This window comes from Podarcis filfolensis, assembly GCF_964270895.1.
Source record: "Podarcis filfolensis genome assembly, chromosome: 14".
Classification (NCBI taxonomy): Eukaryota; Metazoa; Chordata; class Lepidosauria; order Squamata; family Lacertidae; genus Podarcis; species Podarcis filfolensis.
In genome coordinates, this window is record NC_139616.1 from 43,250,083 (window position 1) to 43,266,787 (window position 16,705).

At 43.0% G+C, this 16,705-nt stretch overlaps 1 protein-coding gene across 1 annotated transcript; it reads right to left on the minus strand.

Annotated features, from left to right (window-relative positions):
- Nucleotides 1-712: 712 nt before the first annotated feature.
- On the minus strand, nucleotides 713-16,532 carry ARPC1A (actin related protein 2/3 complex subunit 1A). The gene is made up of 10 exons (XM_083585824.1): nucleotides 16,356-16,532; nucleotides 12,669-12,773; nucleotides 11,955-12,059; nucleotides 7,749-7,971; nucleotides 6,943-7,050; nucleotides 5,865-6,077; nucleotides 5,289-5,364; nucleotides 4,109-4,302; nucleotides 2,919-3,009; nucleotides 713-1,106 (listed from the first exon to the last, which is right to left on the minus strand). The coding sequence occupies exons 2-10, from the start codon at nucleotides 12,730-12,732 to the stop codon at nucleotides 1,068-1,070; spliced, it is 1,113 nt and encodes a 370-aa protein (XP_083441950.1). The 5' UTR covers nucleotides 12,733-12,773; nucleotides 16,356-16,532; the 3' UTR covers nucleotides 713-1,067.
- Nucleotides 16,533-16,705: the final 173 nt, after the last annotated feature.

The following is a 16,705-nucleotide window of genomic DNA, read 5'->3' on the forward strand; positions in this document are numbered from 1 at the left end:
GCTACACTAGGTTTTGTGGGAAATTAAAAGGGCAACCAACATCTACTTGGAGCACTACTGCTCCAAGGCCCGTAAGTAGAGGCGGCCCACCAGAAGGCAGTTTGCACACAGCCCCTTCAACTGTAGAGGTGATTAGCTGTGCCATTAAGAATATAGGAAGCTGCCTTCTACAATATCCGATCAATCTAGCTCAGTAAGGTCAACGCTGACTAGTAGCAGCTCACCAGAATTTAAAGAGTTTTCTCCCAACCCTTACCTGGAGATGCCAAGGACTGAGCTGGGGCCTTATGCAATGCAGAGAAGATGCTCTATCACTGAGCAAAGTGAAGGTATCACTGAGCAAATGTAAACCAAAAGTGATGTAACTAACATATGGAGATAAGTAGGTAGAGGTTTCATGGCACAGCACTATCTAGGCCATATTATTGCACCATAAACTAATCGCTCTTTCCCAACATTGGGTCCAGCTCCTTACATCCCTGGCCATCAGCCATGTTAGCTTGGGGTGATGGGAGCTGAATTGGGACAGCAGACTGGGGGAGTATTTTTTAAACCCCCTTTCTCTATGCTATCTTCCTACACTCCAACCACCCCTTGCTATTTTGAAAGATGGGAGAAACAAGAGATCGTTACGCATTTCATGTCACATAATTCATGCCAATCTGAATCTCTTCCACTGGATTGTATGTACACAGGAATTTCACAGAGAACATTTGGAGTTTGTTTAAAATTTTATTTTCTAGCAGACATGTTTACACAAAATTCCCCTTTTAAGTTAGTGATTCATACTTCCTGCAATAAACTATTTTAAGGAGCAGCTTTGGCAAAGAATGGAATGAAACAACCAATAATAATAATAAAAACAAAGCCAAATATATACCACAATCACAGCTGATTTTCAAACCAACACATTTCACCAAAATTGGGGGATGAAAAGGAAAAGGAAAAAAAATCCACCAAGTCGTCATTTTCTCAGTGCTTCAAAAAGTGACCTATCTTCACCATCCCTTTTCAAGTCTGTGCAGGTGCCAGAACGAGTTGTCTTGCTAGAGAACAGAGAGCCAGATTTACATGATCCGCAGCCCCTGGATCGAGGACTCTAATGTCTAGAAAGAGAGAGAGAGAGAAACCATTAGCCATGGCTGCTGGGGGGAAGCTGCAGTTCCATGGGAGTGCAGAACAGAATCCTGAGCACAAAATTCAGCTGCGACACTCTGCTGTTATTAAAAAGCAAGGTCAGAATTTCCTAGTCCCTATGAGTAAGAAAATGTGCCCAAAGGCATGCAGGCAATACCTGCTGAAATTTCAGAACCCATAAAAGGGGGGCAAGAGGGAGAGAATATGAGTAAGATTTTTCTGTGGCTATCAATAGCAAGGGGGCTTCAACGCCTAGCTAGCTATTTGCCCCTCTACAATTTTGGGGCAAAATGCAAAAAACCCAGAATGTGAGAATTCAGCCTTTCGTGGTGCACAAGTTACTGGGAAGTTTTTTTGTGCAGCCCCGACTACAGCTGCAGTCCTAACCCCACTTTCTTGGGTGTAACTCCCACTGCATTCAAAGGGACTTACTTCTGAGTAGACATGGTTAGGATAGCACCTTACTACTGCTATTATGATTATTTTATTATGCTGTCTTTTTAAGACATGTTTTTAATGTTGTACACTGCCCTGGGATCTTTTCATAAAGGGCAGTACATAAAACGAATAAATAAAATAAAATAAAATTTAAAATAAAAATTCATACGAATTGATGCAAACAGTCACGTCTAATCATCTAAATGAGTCTGCTCGGAGCAGTAGGAGACAACTCAAAAGTGGCAAATGTCTGCCATTCAATATAGGAGTCAGTATGCAGTTTAACACGGTCATGGCTTGAGGACTACGGCTGTGCAAAGCCATGGCAGGAAATATTAGCCTCCAGTCCCCCAACTTCAAGTCTTCCTGTCTAGATCCTGGAATCTCAGGAGAAGCCGATGAGACAGAGACACCTACTGGGCAGTGAAAGAAAATGACAGGAAGGTTGCACATGCAAAGCAAAATTCATTTACGCTCCCCCTCCCCCTCGAATTCAGCACTCTATTGCAAGCACAGGAAAAGAGAGAAGAAAACCATGCACTGTTTTGTACACTTTCCCCCTGTGCATGCAGCGCAGATTTCAGTGACCTTGTGATCCTCCAGCAGCCTGCTGTGTAGGGAAAGCATGGGAAGCTGTCTTAATACTGTTTGTCCATCTACTCTGACTGGCAGAGACTCTGCAGAGTATTGGGTAAAGGTGTTCCACATCACTTGCTGTAAGAGATGCCAGGGACTGAACCTGGGACCTTCTGCAGGCAAACCATACTGTAGCATGCACAGTCCTTCCAGTTAGAACAGGACATTGGCCTTAACCAGCAGGTTTTTCTATTAAGAACAACTTAAGGAAGTTCATAGTAAGAGTTACATGTCCTTTTTTTGCCTCCCCCCCCCCTTGGAGCCAGTTGTGCCACTGAAAAACCTCTCTTTGGGGTTGGGGGCCTTCTTGAACCATGTGAAACAGGGTACAGGAGAATCATCCAAAATTGGGTGGATGGGAAACTTTTCTTCTATTCATTTCCTTAAATTGATTTCTTAGGATCCAAGGCTTCGCACCCAGTCTTAGCCACAGCTGGATTATTGCAAAAAGCCAAGCAGAGAGGGGATGGAGGACAAACAAAGCACTACCAAAATTCCTAAAAGGGACAGAAATGACCCTGTTTAACAAAATTAGTCTTGAGTAGCACCATCTGCCAAATAAGCCATTTGGGGACAATGCCCCCAAAGCTTGACAACAGTATCCCCAGGTCCCTATTACTAAAACGATTAACCCTAGTGCTGGCCTACAAGATATTAACAAGGTTGCAGGGTGCTAATTTGGTGTGGGCAGTGTTGTCAAAACAGACCTTGAAGTCCCAGATGGTCATTGCTCCATCAATACCAGTGGTGCAGAACTTGCGGCAATCTCGTTTGTCCACCTCATAAATAGACACTTGGCTGCAAGGAGAAAAGGGACAACTTTAATCCCTCAAGGAGGAAACAGGCTTATTCTAATACACTTAGCACTGGACATTTTGCGTTGTATTAAACAGAATGCAAATAATTTTTCCCTTCCTGGTCACAGTGATGTATACAGTGAGTATAACCTTACTGAGCCAGAATGAAGTAGGCAGAATGAATGCAACCTGATAAAAGGATTTCCTCCAGCAGTAACTGCAGCCACATTCATGTTAGAGCTACTGATTCAAATATTTATACCCATTTTCTATATGAAAAAATGGCAGCTAACCAAGCTATATTTATAAATGACTAAAACACATTAATAAACCAATATAAAGGCAACAATACAAAGGAGAAACAGAAGCCAATTATATTTTAAAAGCAGCATCTAGGGGGAAAAAACTTGCTGGAATAAAAATGGTCTTTGTTACCCATAGCTTGTGGAGCTCTGATTTTATTGTGGGTTTCACACTTTGCTACTTGCAGTGACACACTTGTGGAGAAATAAAGCATCACAAGGTAGCATTTTCTGTTGATCACTAAATGTAAAGAGGCAATATAGCTCTGAGAATCAGGTGAGGTAGAGAAGCTACTGGGGAAGGGATGACTTTCAAGGACTATGGAGGATAAAGCTATCAGTGGCTACTAGGCTATGTTCTACTACAGTGCTGGAGGCAGTATGCCTCTGAATACCAGGAGCTGGTTAGCACAAGTGGGGAGAGTGCTGTTGCATGTAGGTTCTGCTTGTAGGCTTCCCCTATGGCATCTGGTTGGCCACTGTGAAAACAGAAATGCTGGACTACCATGGGCGTTTCAGCTGATCTAGCAGCGTTCATCACCTTCTGACATGTGCATCTTGACCTGGATCTTAACATTCTCATGGGGGCTCCTTCCCACACCAGGAATGGCCATGTTATCTGGAGTGGGGAATAGCAACAGCAAGGAAGAGCACAGTCCAAGGCTCCTCATGCTACCTGGCTGCGCAGGAAGGAGGGGAGCTGCAATGCTTCTTCCTATGATGCTGGAATAATACAAGTAACAGACTGTATAAGTTTCAAGGCCAGGTAGGCTGCAGCTTGAGCCCTGTGCCACCTACGTGATGCTGTTCTGATGCAGCGTCTCCAGAGTAGTGTTGCGATCCTCCGTAGTGGCTCTCTTGTCCATGTTGCGGAAACGTTCCATGGCCGAAATATTGCGCTGTATGCTCTGCTTGGGAATGTCCAGCTTGGAGACAAAGCTGAGGGTACCACGGTCATCACAGTTGAAGAGCATCGGGCAGCAATCATGGCCCTGTAACAAATCAGCAGAATGTGTCTAGCTGGTGCTCCAAACCTACTACCAATTACTTGCTTGGGCTTGACCACCTTCTTTTAAAAAGCTTAAGTCTTCAGGCTAAGGGCAGCTTCAAAGGTTACAACTTTCCTACACAGAAATAACTTCCATGAAGAATGCCCCCACCTCAAACAACAACAACAAACCTTCCTGCAGTTCACCAGTGTGGTGGAGGTCAGACTAGGACTAGGGGAGACCCAGTTTCAAATCCTCATGTAGCCATGAAGCTCACTTAGTGACTCTGTGCAATACATTGTCTCTTAGTACAACTTACTCCACAGGGCTGCTGGGAGGATGAAATGGGTGGGGAACAGCAACATACACCACCCTGAGCTCTTTAAAGGAAAGGCAGACTATAAATAAATCTACCATGTGTTTTGGAAAGTTGTTTACCCATTATGTATTTGGACAATGCTTAAGATGCCATAACCAAATTTTGCATGATAGTTCTGGTGACCAAGGAGCAGGGTTTTGTCCATTGTTGAACACAAACTGGATACCATTTTCAATCAACATGGTGGGCTGAATGTTTCAAAACTACACTGATTTTAGCCACTGATTCTTTTAGAATGAGAAATACCACACACAAGGCTGCTAGTGGAATGATAAATAAATCAACACTCATGTATGCATTTCACTGAGGATGCTGTGAAGCTGTAATTGTTTAAGGTTGCTTAACAAATGGGCTCAACATGTGAATGTGATGAAAATGGCAATGCTTGTTCATTGCACACAAACATATCTACACACATAGTGCCCAAGATAATCTGAAGTTGCTTTAGATTAGGCAATACTGTATCTGTACAATAATCGGTATGCAATCAAGACATCAAGGCTTTTGAACAGGGCGACTTGTAAGAAGCATTGACAACGTAACATTAAGTCTTTGCAACGATAGTTGTCCCTAAAAAAAATGATGCAGGTCAAAGACAGAAGGCACTTACAGCAGCAACCACACTGTTCTCCGAGACAAACGACACACTCAGCAATGGGAGGAATTCTGTTTTCAGTTGTGAGATCCTAAACCCAAGAAGATCACTTGTTAATGATGCATCACACAGAAATCTCATAAAAAGTACCCCTCTTACCAGCTGATTAGGACAGAATCTGGCATTATTACCCAGTTTCATGACTGCCTTGGCTCACTTGGCTAGGTAATTTTGATACCGTTTGTTAAAAGTATGAACCAGACAATTAGTTCTGACGTTAGGCTGTACATTCATCCCAGTCCCTACTTGTCGTGCATTACAACCAGGATACCAGCTGCCCATGGCCGGGGGAATCTGTAGCCCCCAGTCATTGCTGGACTCCAACTCTCATCAGCCCCAGCCAGCATGGCCAAACGTCAGGGATGATGGAGCTGCAGCATAGCAAATGTGGAGGACCAAAAGTTCCCCATCCCTGGCCTATAAGTTAAATATGCTGAGCAAATATACATCAGCGCACTACTGCATGGAAGTGGGAAGATCATGATCACCATGTCAAGGAAACTCACCCCAAGATTCTGCTACATTACTTACATCATGTTTTTGGAGGCATCTGCAACCGACACAGTGCTATCATGGCTGACCCAGGCCAGGCGGTTGCCGCTGGCGGAAAAACTGACGCTGTGGACCCAACCACCACTTCCTGCGCCACCAAATTCAGCCATCAGCTGCCCAAAGGGCATTTTGGATCCCCAGGGTGTGCTGGCCGGTTTCTCATCCACTTCCTTAATGTAAGCTGAAAACACTCTGCAAACAAAGAGGCAGAAGAGGAAATTAGGAGGGGGGTGGGACTCAAGCCTACCTTTGTGCAGAAATGAAATTGCTAATTTCACAGGCAACTCAAGTATCAAAGTTAGCAAACTAGCCTCACGTAAAGCTCTCCCAGTGTAGTTAACAGCAGTTTCTGTGAACATTTAACATATTGCAGTGTTTGGTTTAATTTATATTTCTTATTAACAGCTATATAAATGAGGTATGTCTACCAAGATAATTAGAGGCCAAGTAGAGAGGCAGAGTGCAAGCTGCGGGCCACAGGAAGGCTGACATGTGACACTAAAACAGGCAGACTTCCTAACCCAGGGGCTGTAGTGCCAAAGAGAAAACTGCAGAAGAGGAGCCAGCTTGTGCATGGGGTGTGGTGCTATGGTTGCAGTTCCACTTCCACAGGTCCCATTGTTCCATTTTCGTATGTGAGCGATCAACATGTAAACTGATACAATCCCAATCTGGATTATGGACATCAACTACACAAACTCAACATGGCTGACACTCACCAACCCTTTCACATCTGGAAGTGAATTCAGAAAATTCAAAAAAGGCATGTGTGACAGTTCCCACTTTGAGCATGAACTCCTATTGTTTACATCTGCAGCACAGAATTACTCTGGACATCGCAAGAGCAGTACCTGTCAAAGTAGGCTGACTTGATGCCTGCCATATACTGGAATACTTATTATCCAAACCCTTCCCCCAAATTTGGTCACCTTTTCGCTGCAGTCTTCCCATCTGCTGCTGGCAAAGGCACTGGACATGCAGGGTGTTAAAGAGCTGCTGCTAATCAGTTTGAGCATTTACCCAAATCCACATCCAAAAGTGCTTTGCATTCTCTCACCTGCATTTGAAGTCACAGGATCCAGCTGCAAGCAAAACATTGTTGGGGTGCCAATCTAGGCTAAGGACAGTGGAGCGAATGGGCTTCTTAATGTGCTTGCTCACCCACCTGGAGGGAAGGAAAAAAATCAGTAAGAAACTTGTAATCGTTGCTTCAGCACTAAAACAGCTGTGCAAAAATTTACCGTATTTTCCCATGTATAACATGCCCCCATGTATAACACGACCCCTATTTTTTGGGACTCCAAATAAAGAAATCCCCCATATCCACTATCCGTGTATAAGATGACCCCCAATTTTAAACTTGAAAAAAATAGGGGGAAATATAGTCTTATACACGGAAATATATGGTATTTTTTTCACAAATAATGGGCCTTTTAAAGGAGAGCAACTGAACTGTTGAAGTAATTAAGCTTATTCAAGACAGATGTTTTACAGATAACTTGTTAGCTACCGGCTGCAAAAGTAACATTAGCAAGGTATTTGAAACTCTTGCCATACTGAAAGCAGCACAACTCATTTACATTCTCAAGTAAAAGCAACAAAATTGTTTCCATTCTCAAGCATGTAATGAAAGGCTTTGAGCACACAGAGCTACCCTGCAATTTTCTGGCTTGTTGCCATGATGAGATGGATGCTCAAAATGGTTTCACACCCTTTAAAATAATGTAGAGGAGAAAAAGATTTAGACACTGAAGCCTCAGAATTTAAGATCTCACTGACAACCAACCAACTATCTGTTAAGCTTGTCACTGCTGAAGCAAACTGAGGAATGAGAAGAGAAGCAATCTGCATTAGGCGACTCACCAGTCATTTTCAGACTCAAAGTAGCACACAGATATGAGTCGAGCTCCACTTCCAACAGCAAATTTGTTCTCCAAAGGAGACCACTTCACAAAGGTGGCAGCTCGGTTGATCCTCAGAATCACCAGTGTTGGCTTCCACACTCCGTCCTTCTGACTCCAGACATAAGCGTTACGGTCAGCACCACAAGTGACAATGCGGTCGCTCTTGGGGGCCCAGTCAATGCCTGCAAGTTTGAATACAGTTTTGTCTCTTTGATGCCACATCTTATTAATCACGCACTGCAATCCTACCACCTCCTAGTCATTACATTTTTATTCTGCATTTCTTCCATGATAGAACTCCAGGTGGCATCCAGACACTTCCGAGTCCTGCTTAGTTTTAGCAAAGTTGCTGAATCAGGTCCCTTTAGGGTGTCCTCAAACCAGGAGCTAGTAATCCACTACTTTAAGTCACCATTTTAAGATCAGTACAGCCTCTGTCTTCAAATCCATCCATGGTTAAGTTGGTGTTGTTGTTTTATATATTTAAGTTTATAGGATCGCATGCCTGGGTTTATGCGATCCAAGGCTAAATTGGAGGCTGAGTCACATAAAAACAGAATGAACAAAGCGCCATGTTTCTTGCTTTGCCAATATCAAATATTTAACCAGAAGAACACCTTTCATATACTGTAGATTTCAAGTCCATCCTACCTTGGAAGAGTCATGGACAGAAACAATTATGGGAGCATAAAAACCCCACTCAAACTGAACAGAATTACAGTGGTACCTCGGGTTAAGTACTTAATTCGTTCCGGAGGTCCGTTCTTAACCTGAAGCACCACTTTAGCTAATGGGGCCTCCTGCTGCCACTGCGCCGCCAGAGCCCGGTTTCTGTTCTTATCCTGAAGCAAAGTTCTTAACCTGAAGCACTATTTCTGGGTTAGCGGAGTCTGTAACCTGAAGCGTATTTAACCTGAGGTACCACTGTAAAGCAAATGTACGGTTAACATACAGCTAAAGTCCTTATTCTTCCACTAGCTGAAATTCAACTTCAAATAGGTCAGCTTCACAATGTTGCTAAAAGTCACAGTGGCTATGACTTTAGTGAGTCTATAAGGAAAAGCTGTTTTGTAGCCATCAAGTTGCCACTCAGTAACTTCTCTAAGCACATACTGTATTGCTGTTGAATGGCTGGAACTGTTAAGAGAGCACCCATGATCCATTTTTATCATGACGGAACATTTAAGCGAGAAGTGGGAAAGCTTCAAATTTATAGCAATGACAACTTGCTCCAGAAGAAAGGATATGAATAGAACCCTCAAATTCCTGGACAGTATAAACAATCCTGAAATGAACTGGCAACTAACGGGCCCGAAATAACCATCTTACAAACTCCTCTGTTCCTCCTAATCATGTAAGCAAATCCCAATGAAAGGTTTTATTGGGAAATATCTCAGACTGGAGACTTTCTCAGAGTTGAAGGTAGTTTGAAAAAAGGATTCCTGGTTGCAATGTGTACAGTAGACTCACCTCTACAAAACAGCGTTATGTATTCAATACACTGGCCCACTTTGCATGTAACATGAAGTCAAATGAGGGTTTACTGTGCTCCCAGAGATGGGATTGTGAGCACATATTAGTGGCCCAGGCAAGCTGGATGCCAAGGACAAACCTTGGTTACAGCTTGTGGCTTGTCTGGAAAGAGCTAAACCATGAGCCTGAATAGAAACAACATGAAAAGATACACCCTCTCCTCTTTGGCAGCCTGCATGTTTACTCGTTCATGCTAAGCCATGGTTTGGATTAGCATTACACGCTAACAATGACACTGTTTAAGAAGGGCAAAAGGAGTCTGTATGGGAAGAGTGATGCCTCTCTCAAACCACTGTCTATAAAGAAATAGCTGGGCCTTTATCAAAGCAGAATTTAGACAACTCCTGCCTCTGGGTTCCAAGAACCATTTCTTTGATTCAAAAACGCAAGTTATTGTAGCATCCAGTTCTCCCCCTGCAAATTCAGAGCTCTAGGAGGAGCTTGGTCTCAGCAAAGTACTGTGGTTGCAGTACCTGAACAGTTGCAACTTTATTCATGGGCTTTCAAAAATGTTTTACAATGTTTGGTTTTCAACCACATATGACCAATGCAAACAGGGTGTCAGATGACAATGTAAATATGCATACTCTTGATATGATGGTAACTAATTCTCAAATTAGTTTCCAATGCTACAGTTTTAAAGAACCAACAATAAATATTGCTAGTGTAAGAGAGTAAGGCATATGAAAATGTTTCTGAGCAGGAATGAAGATGAATTATTTGCAACCCATTGGGGAAAGGGCCAAAGCTCAGGGGAGGAGTAAATGTTTTTCTTGCTGAAGTTCCCAAACTTAATCCACAGGTACAGCAGAAAAACCCTTGCTTGAGACCACTGAGCCGTTGCTAATCACCACAGATAGACACGGACTGACGGTTTGAATCAGTAAAAGGCCACTTTCTGGGTTCCTGTTTCCCTGTCTGCACAGTTCACCCAATATACCATTTCTTACTGGATCCTACCTGCCTTTAGGACTCAAACTGCATCCATTTCTAGGGGCATGCCTGCTATTGTTGCTGGAGCCTTCTAACAACAGATTACCGTATATCAAATGAGAGAATTATATTTATATCTTCCTTAAGATACTAATAGTGAATTCATTCTCCAAGTGGGGATCTTTACTATGTAGACAAACGCAGCATCCATGCACAAGACAGAGGAATCAACAGGTTCACGGGAACACCAAGGTTTGCAGACATACAAACACACACAAAGAGCCCAATGTGGACTGAGTATGCTCAGTGGGCAAATAAGTTATGTTTGCAAATGTGGTGTGCATCCCCCCCCCTAGTCACTGTGCTTTAGAACCTGAGCTTTCCAGTAAGCAAAAAGATTTCCTCATTTTTTATTAGAAAGAGAATCCCAAAATAAAAGTCAGGTATAGCTAGTGCAATAGTGCTCTGGGTGATGGAACAAATCCATCTGCCTCAGCAAGATGCTATTTCAGATCTAAAGATAGCCATTTAAATGTGAGTCCTGTACAGCTCTCCCACATCTTCCTGCAGTATAAACTAAGCCAATACTCTCCCTCTGCACACAACATAAAAGCTCCAAAATGGTTCCTTGTGATAAATTGTTACAGTGCAGAGCTCCTTCACCAATGCTATATTTCTATCAGCCTCTTTATACCTACTGTGCCAAATCCTTCCCTTCAAGAAGCTCAGGGTTGCTTATGTGGGCACATACCATTTTTGTGTCACAATAATCCTTGGAGGGAGGTTAGGCTCTGCAGAATCGTGGCACAACAAAGATGTACAAAAACTGCACGAAATGCATTAACAATGCATGCCAATGAAAGCCAGGTTGTTTTAAAACACAAATTTAAACTCAGATATCACTATTAAGGTTTCATATACAGTAAACAGACATCTTTTAATTGCTTGTTTTGTATTACCTTTTCACTTATGAGTTTTCCTTGAATGCTAAGGAGAGTTAAGGAGGCAGCATAGTGTTGGATTCTCTTGCTGCTAAAATGGCTTCCTAGAGAACAAGAGTTACTATAACCCAATGCTACAGTAGTGCTCATCATTTACTGTCTGATACCACTGCTTCCAGGCAGGTTTGCTGTTATAGGAATCTACTGGCCAGCAAGAGTATTTGATGCACCTGAAAGAGCATCAGAGGTAGCATGGAAGCCCAGCCTCCAATTCAAATACCTCTCAAGGAGAAGCGAGTGTCTAGATAAACAGGCAGGGATAGAGTCTAATGTGAAAAATGACAGTAGCTGCGGAAGCGCACATCTGCATTCTAGGTATGCAAGGTATTCTTCCATAGCATCTTAAGTATTTACAAAATATACATGCTGCTTTTCAACTTCCATTCACAAAGTGGTGTACACAAGAAATTTAAAATAGTTCATACAAACAACTAAAACAAAATATTACTTTGGAATGGGGCACAAATCCATGAAAACAACTCCCGGTCCCCAGGCAAAACCCTTTTTTACAGCAATTGATAGGTGTTTCTAAGAGAATCACCTGGATGGACACAGCTAAAATCACAGCATGGCAACTGTATTGTTTTATTCAAAATGAGAAGAAGCAATTAAACAGGTTGACTTCCTCACTAGATGCGCTTGACTCTTGCAATATTCAAAGGCCCAATAGTCAAAGCTGCAGCTGAAAATTCTCTTACCTGTGATGTGTCCATTGTGCTCTTTGAGCTCATGAGCTTTCACCCACTGGTTCCCACTCTTCTTATAGATGTGAACTTCATGATTATTAGGGCTAATGGCAATCTCTGCCAAGAGGATGAATTGATTAGTATAAGAAATATTTCTATTTTTAAGAAAGAAAGATTCAAAATCATAATCATAGCATATTCATGAAACTCGCGAGGAGTCTTTCCAACAAAAAATGCACTTGGCATAAAAATGGTAAACTGAAAATAGGAAAAATCTAAAGCAATGGCACAGAAGCAGAACCCATAAAATAGCAGAAGCAGAAATATAATCCAGTCACAGGCAAACACAGGCCACCAAATGCCTGTGAGAAAAGGAAGAGTACTTCAAGGGCTCAACTACATGGAGGGGGAAATGACTCAGGGGCTGGACGTTGCAGGTGGTGAAAAGATTAAACAACCTTATTCACTGCTTTTATGGGGAAATGCTCCCCCCTCCAAAAAAGCCTGCCATTGTGATGAAATTACAGGGCACTCGTTTTGATTAGCCCCAATATTAGTGGGCCAAATGAAGACAATCCAAAATCTTTGTACTGAACCTCAGATATTGGCAACATGAGTTTTTTTCAGTAAAGAGTCGTCCAGCTATGTGTATTCTGCAGCCAAGCTGGCTTTTCTGCACCAGTTTATTGTCAGATATGAAGTCACATGAATTAAGACAATACTCACGAGTTCGGTCCCTGTTCCAGGCGTGACAGGTTATTGGCTCTAGTAAGAACTGGTGTAGAGACATTCTGAACAAGGAATGATCTTAAAGCGTCAAGAGGGATGAAGCTGAAAGGAATAAGCAGAAATGCTTTAAATTTGATGTTGCCCACTTTTGTATTCATCCAATACTAAATGCTGCTAAGACAGGAATGTGACCCTTCAGATGTTGCTGGACTCCAAATGCCATCAGCCACAGCCAGCATGGCCAACCATCATTTATGATGGGAGACATAGGTCAACAACATCTGGATAGTTCTGACTATTGCACCCTCACTTGTGCACGTGGTCAATGAGTTTCTAAGTGAACTTAATTCCATCCAAGCTTAAGAAGACAGTATAAGAAATTCACAAGACCACACACATTTACAGGACCTGCCAACTTTTAAATGGGAAACTTATATTGGCATTATTCATTTAGCAACCTCAGTATGCAGAAGCTTAAGTTAGGAGACAAAAGACCTGCCTCAAGATGACAATTTACAATGTCATGAGTAGGGCAGAAAACTACTGTAAGTGTAGCTTTATAGCCAGCATATTCCACTGAGTGACTGCATCTTAAAAGGTAAGAAAACTGAATCATCTTAATGTGTATGTCAAATTGATGACTCCTATAGCTTGGAATGTGCACAGAAACCACAGCATAATGGGTGCAACAGTTAAGTCATCTAAAATTATCAAACTTTGCAGCTCCCCACCCCCAGCAACCTACACTTCTACACAACTACATCACTATTCTCCCAAGGGTTACCCACACTTTGAGGAACCACTTTTCCATCATATGCGTTGAAGGGAAACACTAATGCTATCATCCATATCCACGCCCACTGGCTGCTAGACAAAGGTGCCGAGCAAAGTAAAAATCCAGGCAAAGACAAAAACAAATGAAAGCAAAGAGAAACTCAGTAATAAATCAACTTTAAAAAAGAAAAAAAGAAAGAGCCCAACAGTTCATCACCTGCAATGGAATCACAGAAGCACCAAAATACCAAGCCAAAATATACTGATTTTAAAGCTACTGTAATTATTTCCACAATTAAAGATATAGTTTTTCCAAATCACATTAGTGTTGGTTGGAAATTGCTGGGTGATTTGGACATTCAGCTGATCCCTCCTTTTTCTTACCTTTGGGGGGAAAGTCACCAGGGCAAACTAACTGCAGTGAAATAACAAAGGGGAACATAAAGTTCAGTTCACCTGCATTCCCCTTTTTGATGCTAATACCAGATAAATACACCCTGTTTAGTTTGTTAGTCATGGTGCAGCTATAGCAGCAAAACCGGACGCCTTCATCTGCCCCACCTGCAATTAAACATGTACCTCCCATATCAGTCTCTACAGCCACAGCAGGTGCTGTAACTCTCCAATGGTTTGACTTCACCCCTGAAAGTGCACTCCTCCATTGTCTCTGCAGACAGATGCCACCAACAACACCTAACTGAGGCCAATCTCTAGGCAACTCACAATCAATCAAGCTCGGGGCATAAAAAATATTGAAAGCAAAAAATATTGAAAACCACCACAATGAAAATTTAAACAATTGGCTGGATATACAAAGCATAAAACACCAGCTTCCTGGGGTGGAGGCAGAGAAACTTATCTGCAACCCAGAATGGCAGTAACATAAAGCCTTGACCCAAGCGGATGAAACTCCAGCAAATGTCTGGGTGAAGAGGAAGCTGTTAATCTGGTGTCAAAAAGATGTCAGTGTCACCACCTGGGGCAGAATGCAAAAGGCAAAAGAATGCAAAAGATGGTGATAACCAAAAAAGTACTCTTCCTTGTTGCCACACAGATGTGTTGCTTTCCATATCTCACAAATCTCACCTCCACCAACATTATGAGATTTTTAAAATCCAAGCTCATCTCACCACAATACCAGCTATCCAAATCAGGATTTTTATATTACTTCCTAATGAAGATGGGCTTCAGCTGGGAAGAAATGCCACTGGGGGAGGTGGGAGCTTAGGGGTTTTTATTTGGAGTGGAAATTGACATGGAAGCTTTTCTGAACATGGTAAACATGCATAACATTGACAACAGTTGAAGTGTAAGGTACAAATCAGCTCCCTAAAAATTCCACCACAGTAAGAATCTATTCTAGATCACTTTATTTCATAAATTTATACACTGCTTGATTCTCAAAGTAGTTTACAAAAAGAATAGAATAATAAAATTACTGATAAAAACAGCTATGTAAAACATTCAAAAAAATTAAAGTCAGTGATAAACTAAAAAGAGACTAAAACACACATTAACATTCTATGTATCTTTTAGCAAGTGCAGAAAAGAGTACAGTGAAGGTGACTTGCCTGTTCTCAATAGGCAGGGAGTTCCAAAGTGTGGGCGCTTCTACACTTAAAAGTATCAAATTCTTACAAATGCGGAACAGGTATTATGTGACACCTGTAACAGTGTCAGTTCCATCGACACTTTGATTTAAAGCTTGGCAAATATTAAGCTGACTCCATTAGCGCCTTTTACTTCTACAAAAATTTGGAAGCCAAAACCCATTCCTCTTAAGACTACCTAGATTTCTTCTCAAACAGGAAATAAAGGGAGAAGTCCTATGTCTTCTTACTAAGACTATTCTGCTCTTCCAATCACAACAATGAACACAATCCTTGCATTAGAAGCACATTGTGATGATGGTGAAACAAAGGCTGCCCTCCACCTTTGGCACCCTCATCGACAGGGCTGCCATAAAGGGGAGATGCAACGTGCCTGTGCTCAGAGATGCCCAGGTGACGCCTCCCTCCATGTACCTGTTGCAGAAATGGCCATTTACTAGGAAAAAGAACAATGACAAATCAATACATAGTGAATTTCTCTCTCAGTTGCCCGTAAGGCAGACTGGCAGAATGAGAGCCCAGCCTTATTACCTAGTAGGCAGAGGCCAAACAACACCAGGGATGAGAGCAGGAAATGCTACCTGAATCATCCTGGCACTAGAGGGGCAAAGTGTTATTTCCATTGTCATACGAGACTTGGATGTGACTTTTTCTGTGAGACAATTTCGTAAGCTGCTTCGAGTGTGGCTATGAAGCAAACCCTGTCATATTCAGTGCTGCTTATTCCCAGACATATTTGCAGAGGATCGCACACTTTATCCTATCGCAGCACTGTTTTGATGTGGACGGGGCTCTGGCCTGCTTTGCGCATTTCGAGATAAATATGCCGTGTTTTGCCACTTAAGATTATTCCAATATTTTGCATTCTGGGTTGCCTTCTGTCTGCTGTCAGCCGCTTCAGGGCAGGGGCTGTAAATGAAATGAATTAAGGGTTTGCTGTGAAGGGGGGGGGGGGGAAGAGAACGAATATACACCTTGCAGTGAGGTCAATGGAAAAAGCAGCAGGAAATGCATAAGATTTCAATGCAATAAAATAAACATGATAAATACATACAGGTTCATTTACTAATTAATTAATTTATTATTATTATTAATGCAGCATTGTTTTAATGGACGCATAATAGCCTAGCAACCCCCCTACGCCCAATTATTGTTCCCCTAGTGGGGTGGGGCCTGGGGGGTTATCTTCTCCCCCCCACCCCATTTTCCCCACAGCCCAGAGGAGGCGCCCCCCCTTTAATTAGGATGGAGGGAAGAGAGAAACCAAAGGAAATTAACCCCTTCTTCCCCTTTCACTCACCGTCCGGGCCTGAGGAAAGCGGCGGGGTGCGGGGGCCGGGGGCGGCTCGCGGACTCTGGCCAGTCAACGCGACTCCGCTCCGAGCGGCGCTCTCTGAGGGAATGCGAGGAAGGCGCGGCCGCCAAGCAAGGGCCCGGCTCCGTCACAGGGCCGGCCCCCGCGCGCCTGCGCAACGCGCTCCCGGAGCGCCTCTCTCGCAAGGCGCATGCGTCACCAACAGTCGCCGGAGCGGCCTCGCTCGCTCACGGCGCCTGCGCCGAGTGTTGGGTTCGGACAAGGTTGGAAGCCCGGGCTGCATTCGCTTACTGCGCGTGCGCCGTGGCGCTGCCGTGGGAAAGAGGCAACCAAGC

Coding starts and splice junctions, on each gene's coding strand:
- ARPC1A (XM_083585824.1), bottom strand. CDS start 12,732: ATGTCTCTACACCAGTTCTTACTAGAGCCAATAACCTGTCACGCCTGG. Junction 6,078..6,942: donor TCCTGTGACTTCAAATGCAG/GTGAGAGAATGC, acceptor CTTTGTTTGCAG/AGTGTTTTCAGCTTACATTA. Junction 1,107..2,918: donor TGACCATCTGGGACTTCAAG/GTCTGTTTTGAC, acceptor CTCTCTTTCTAG/ACATTAGAGTCCTCGATCCA.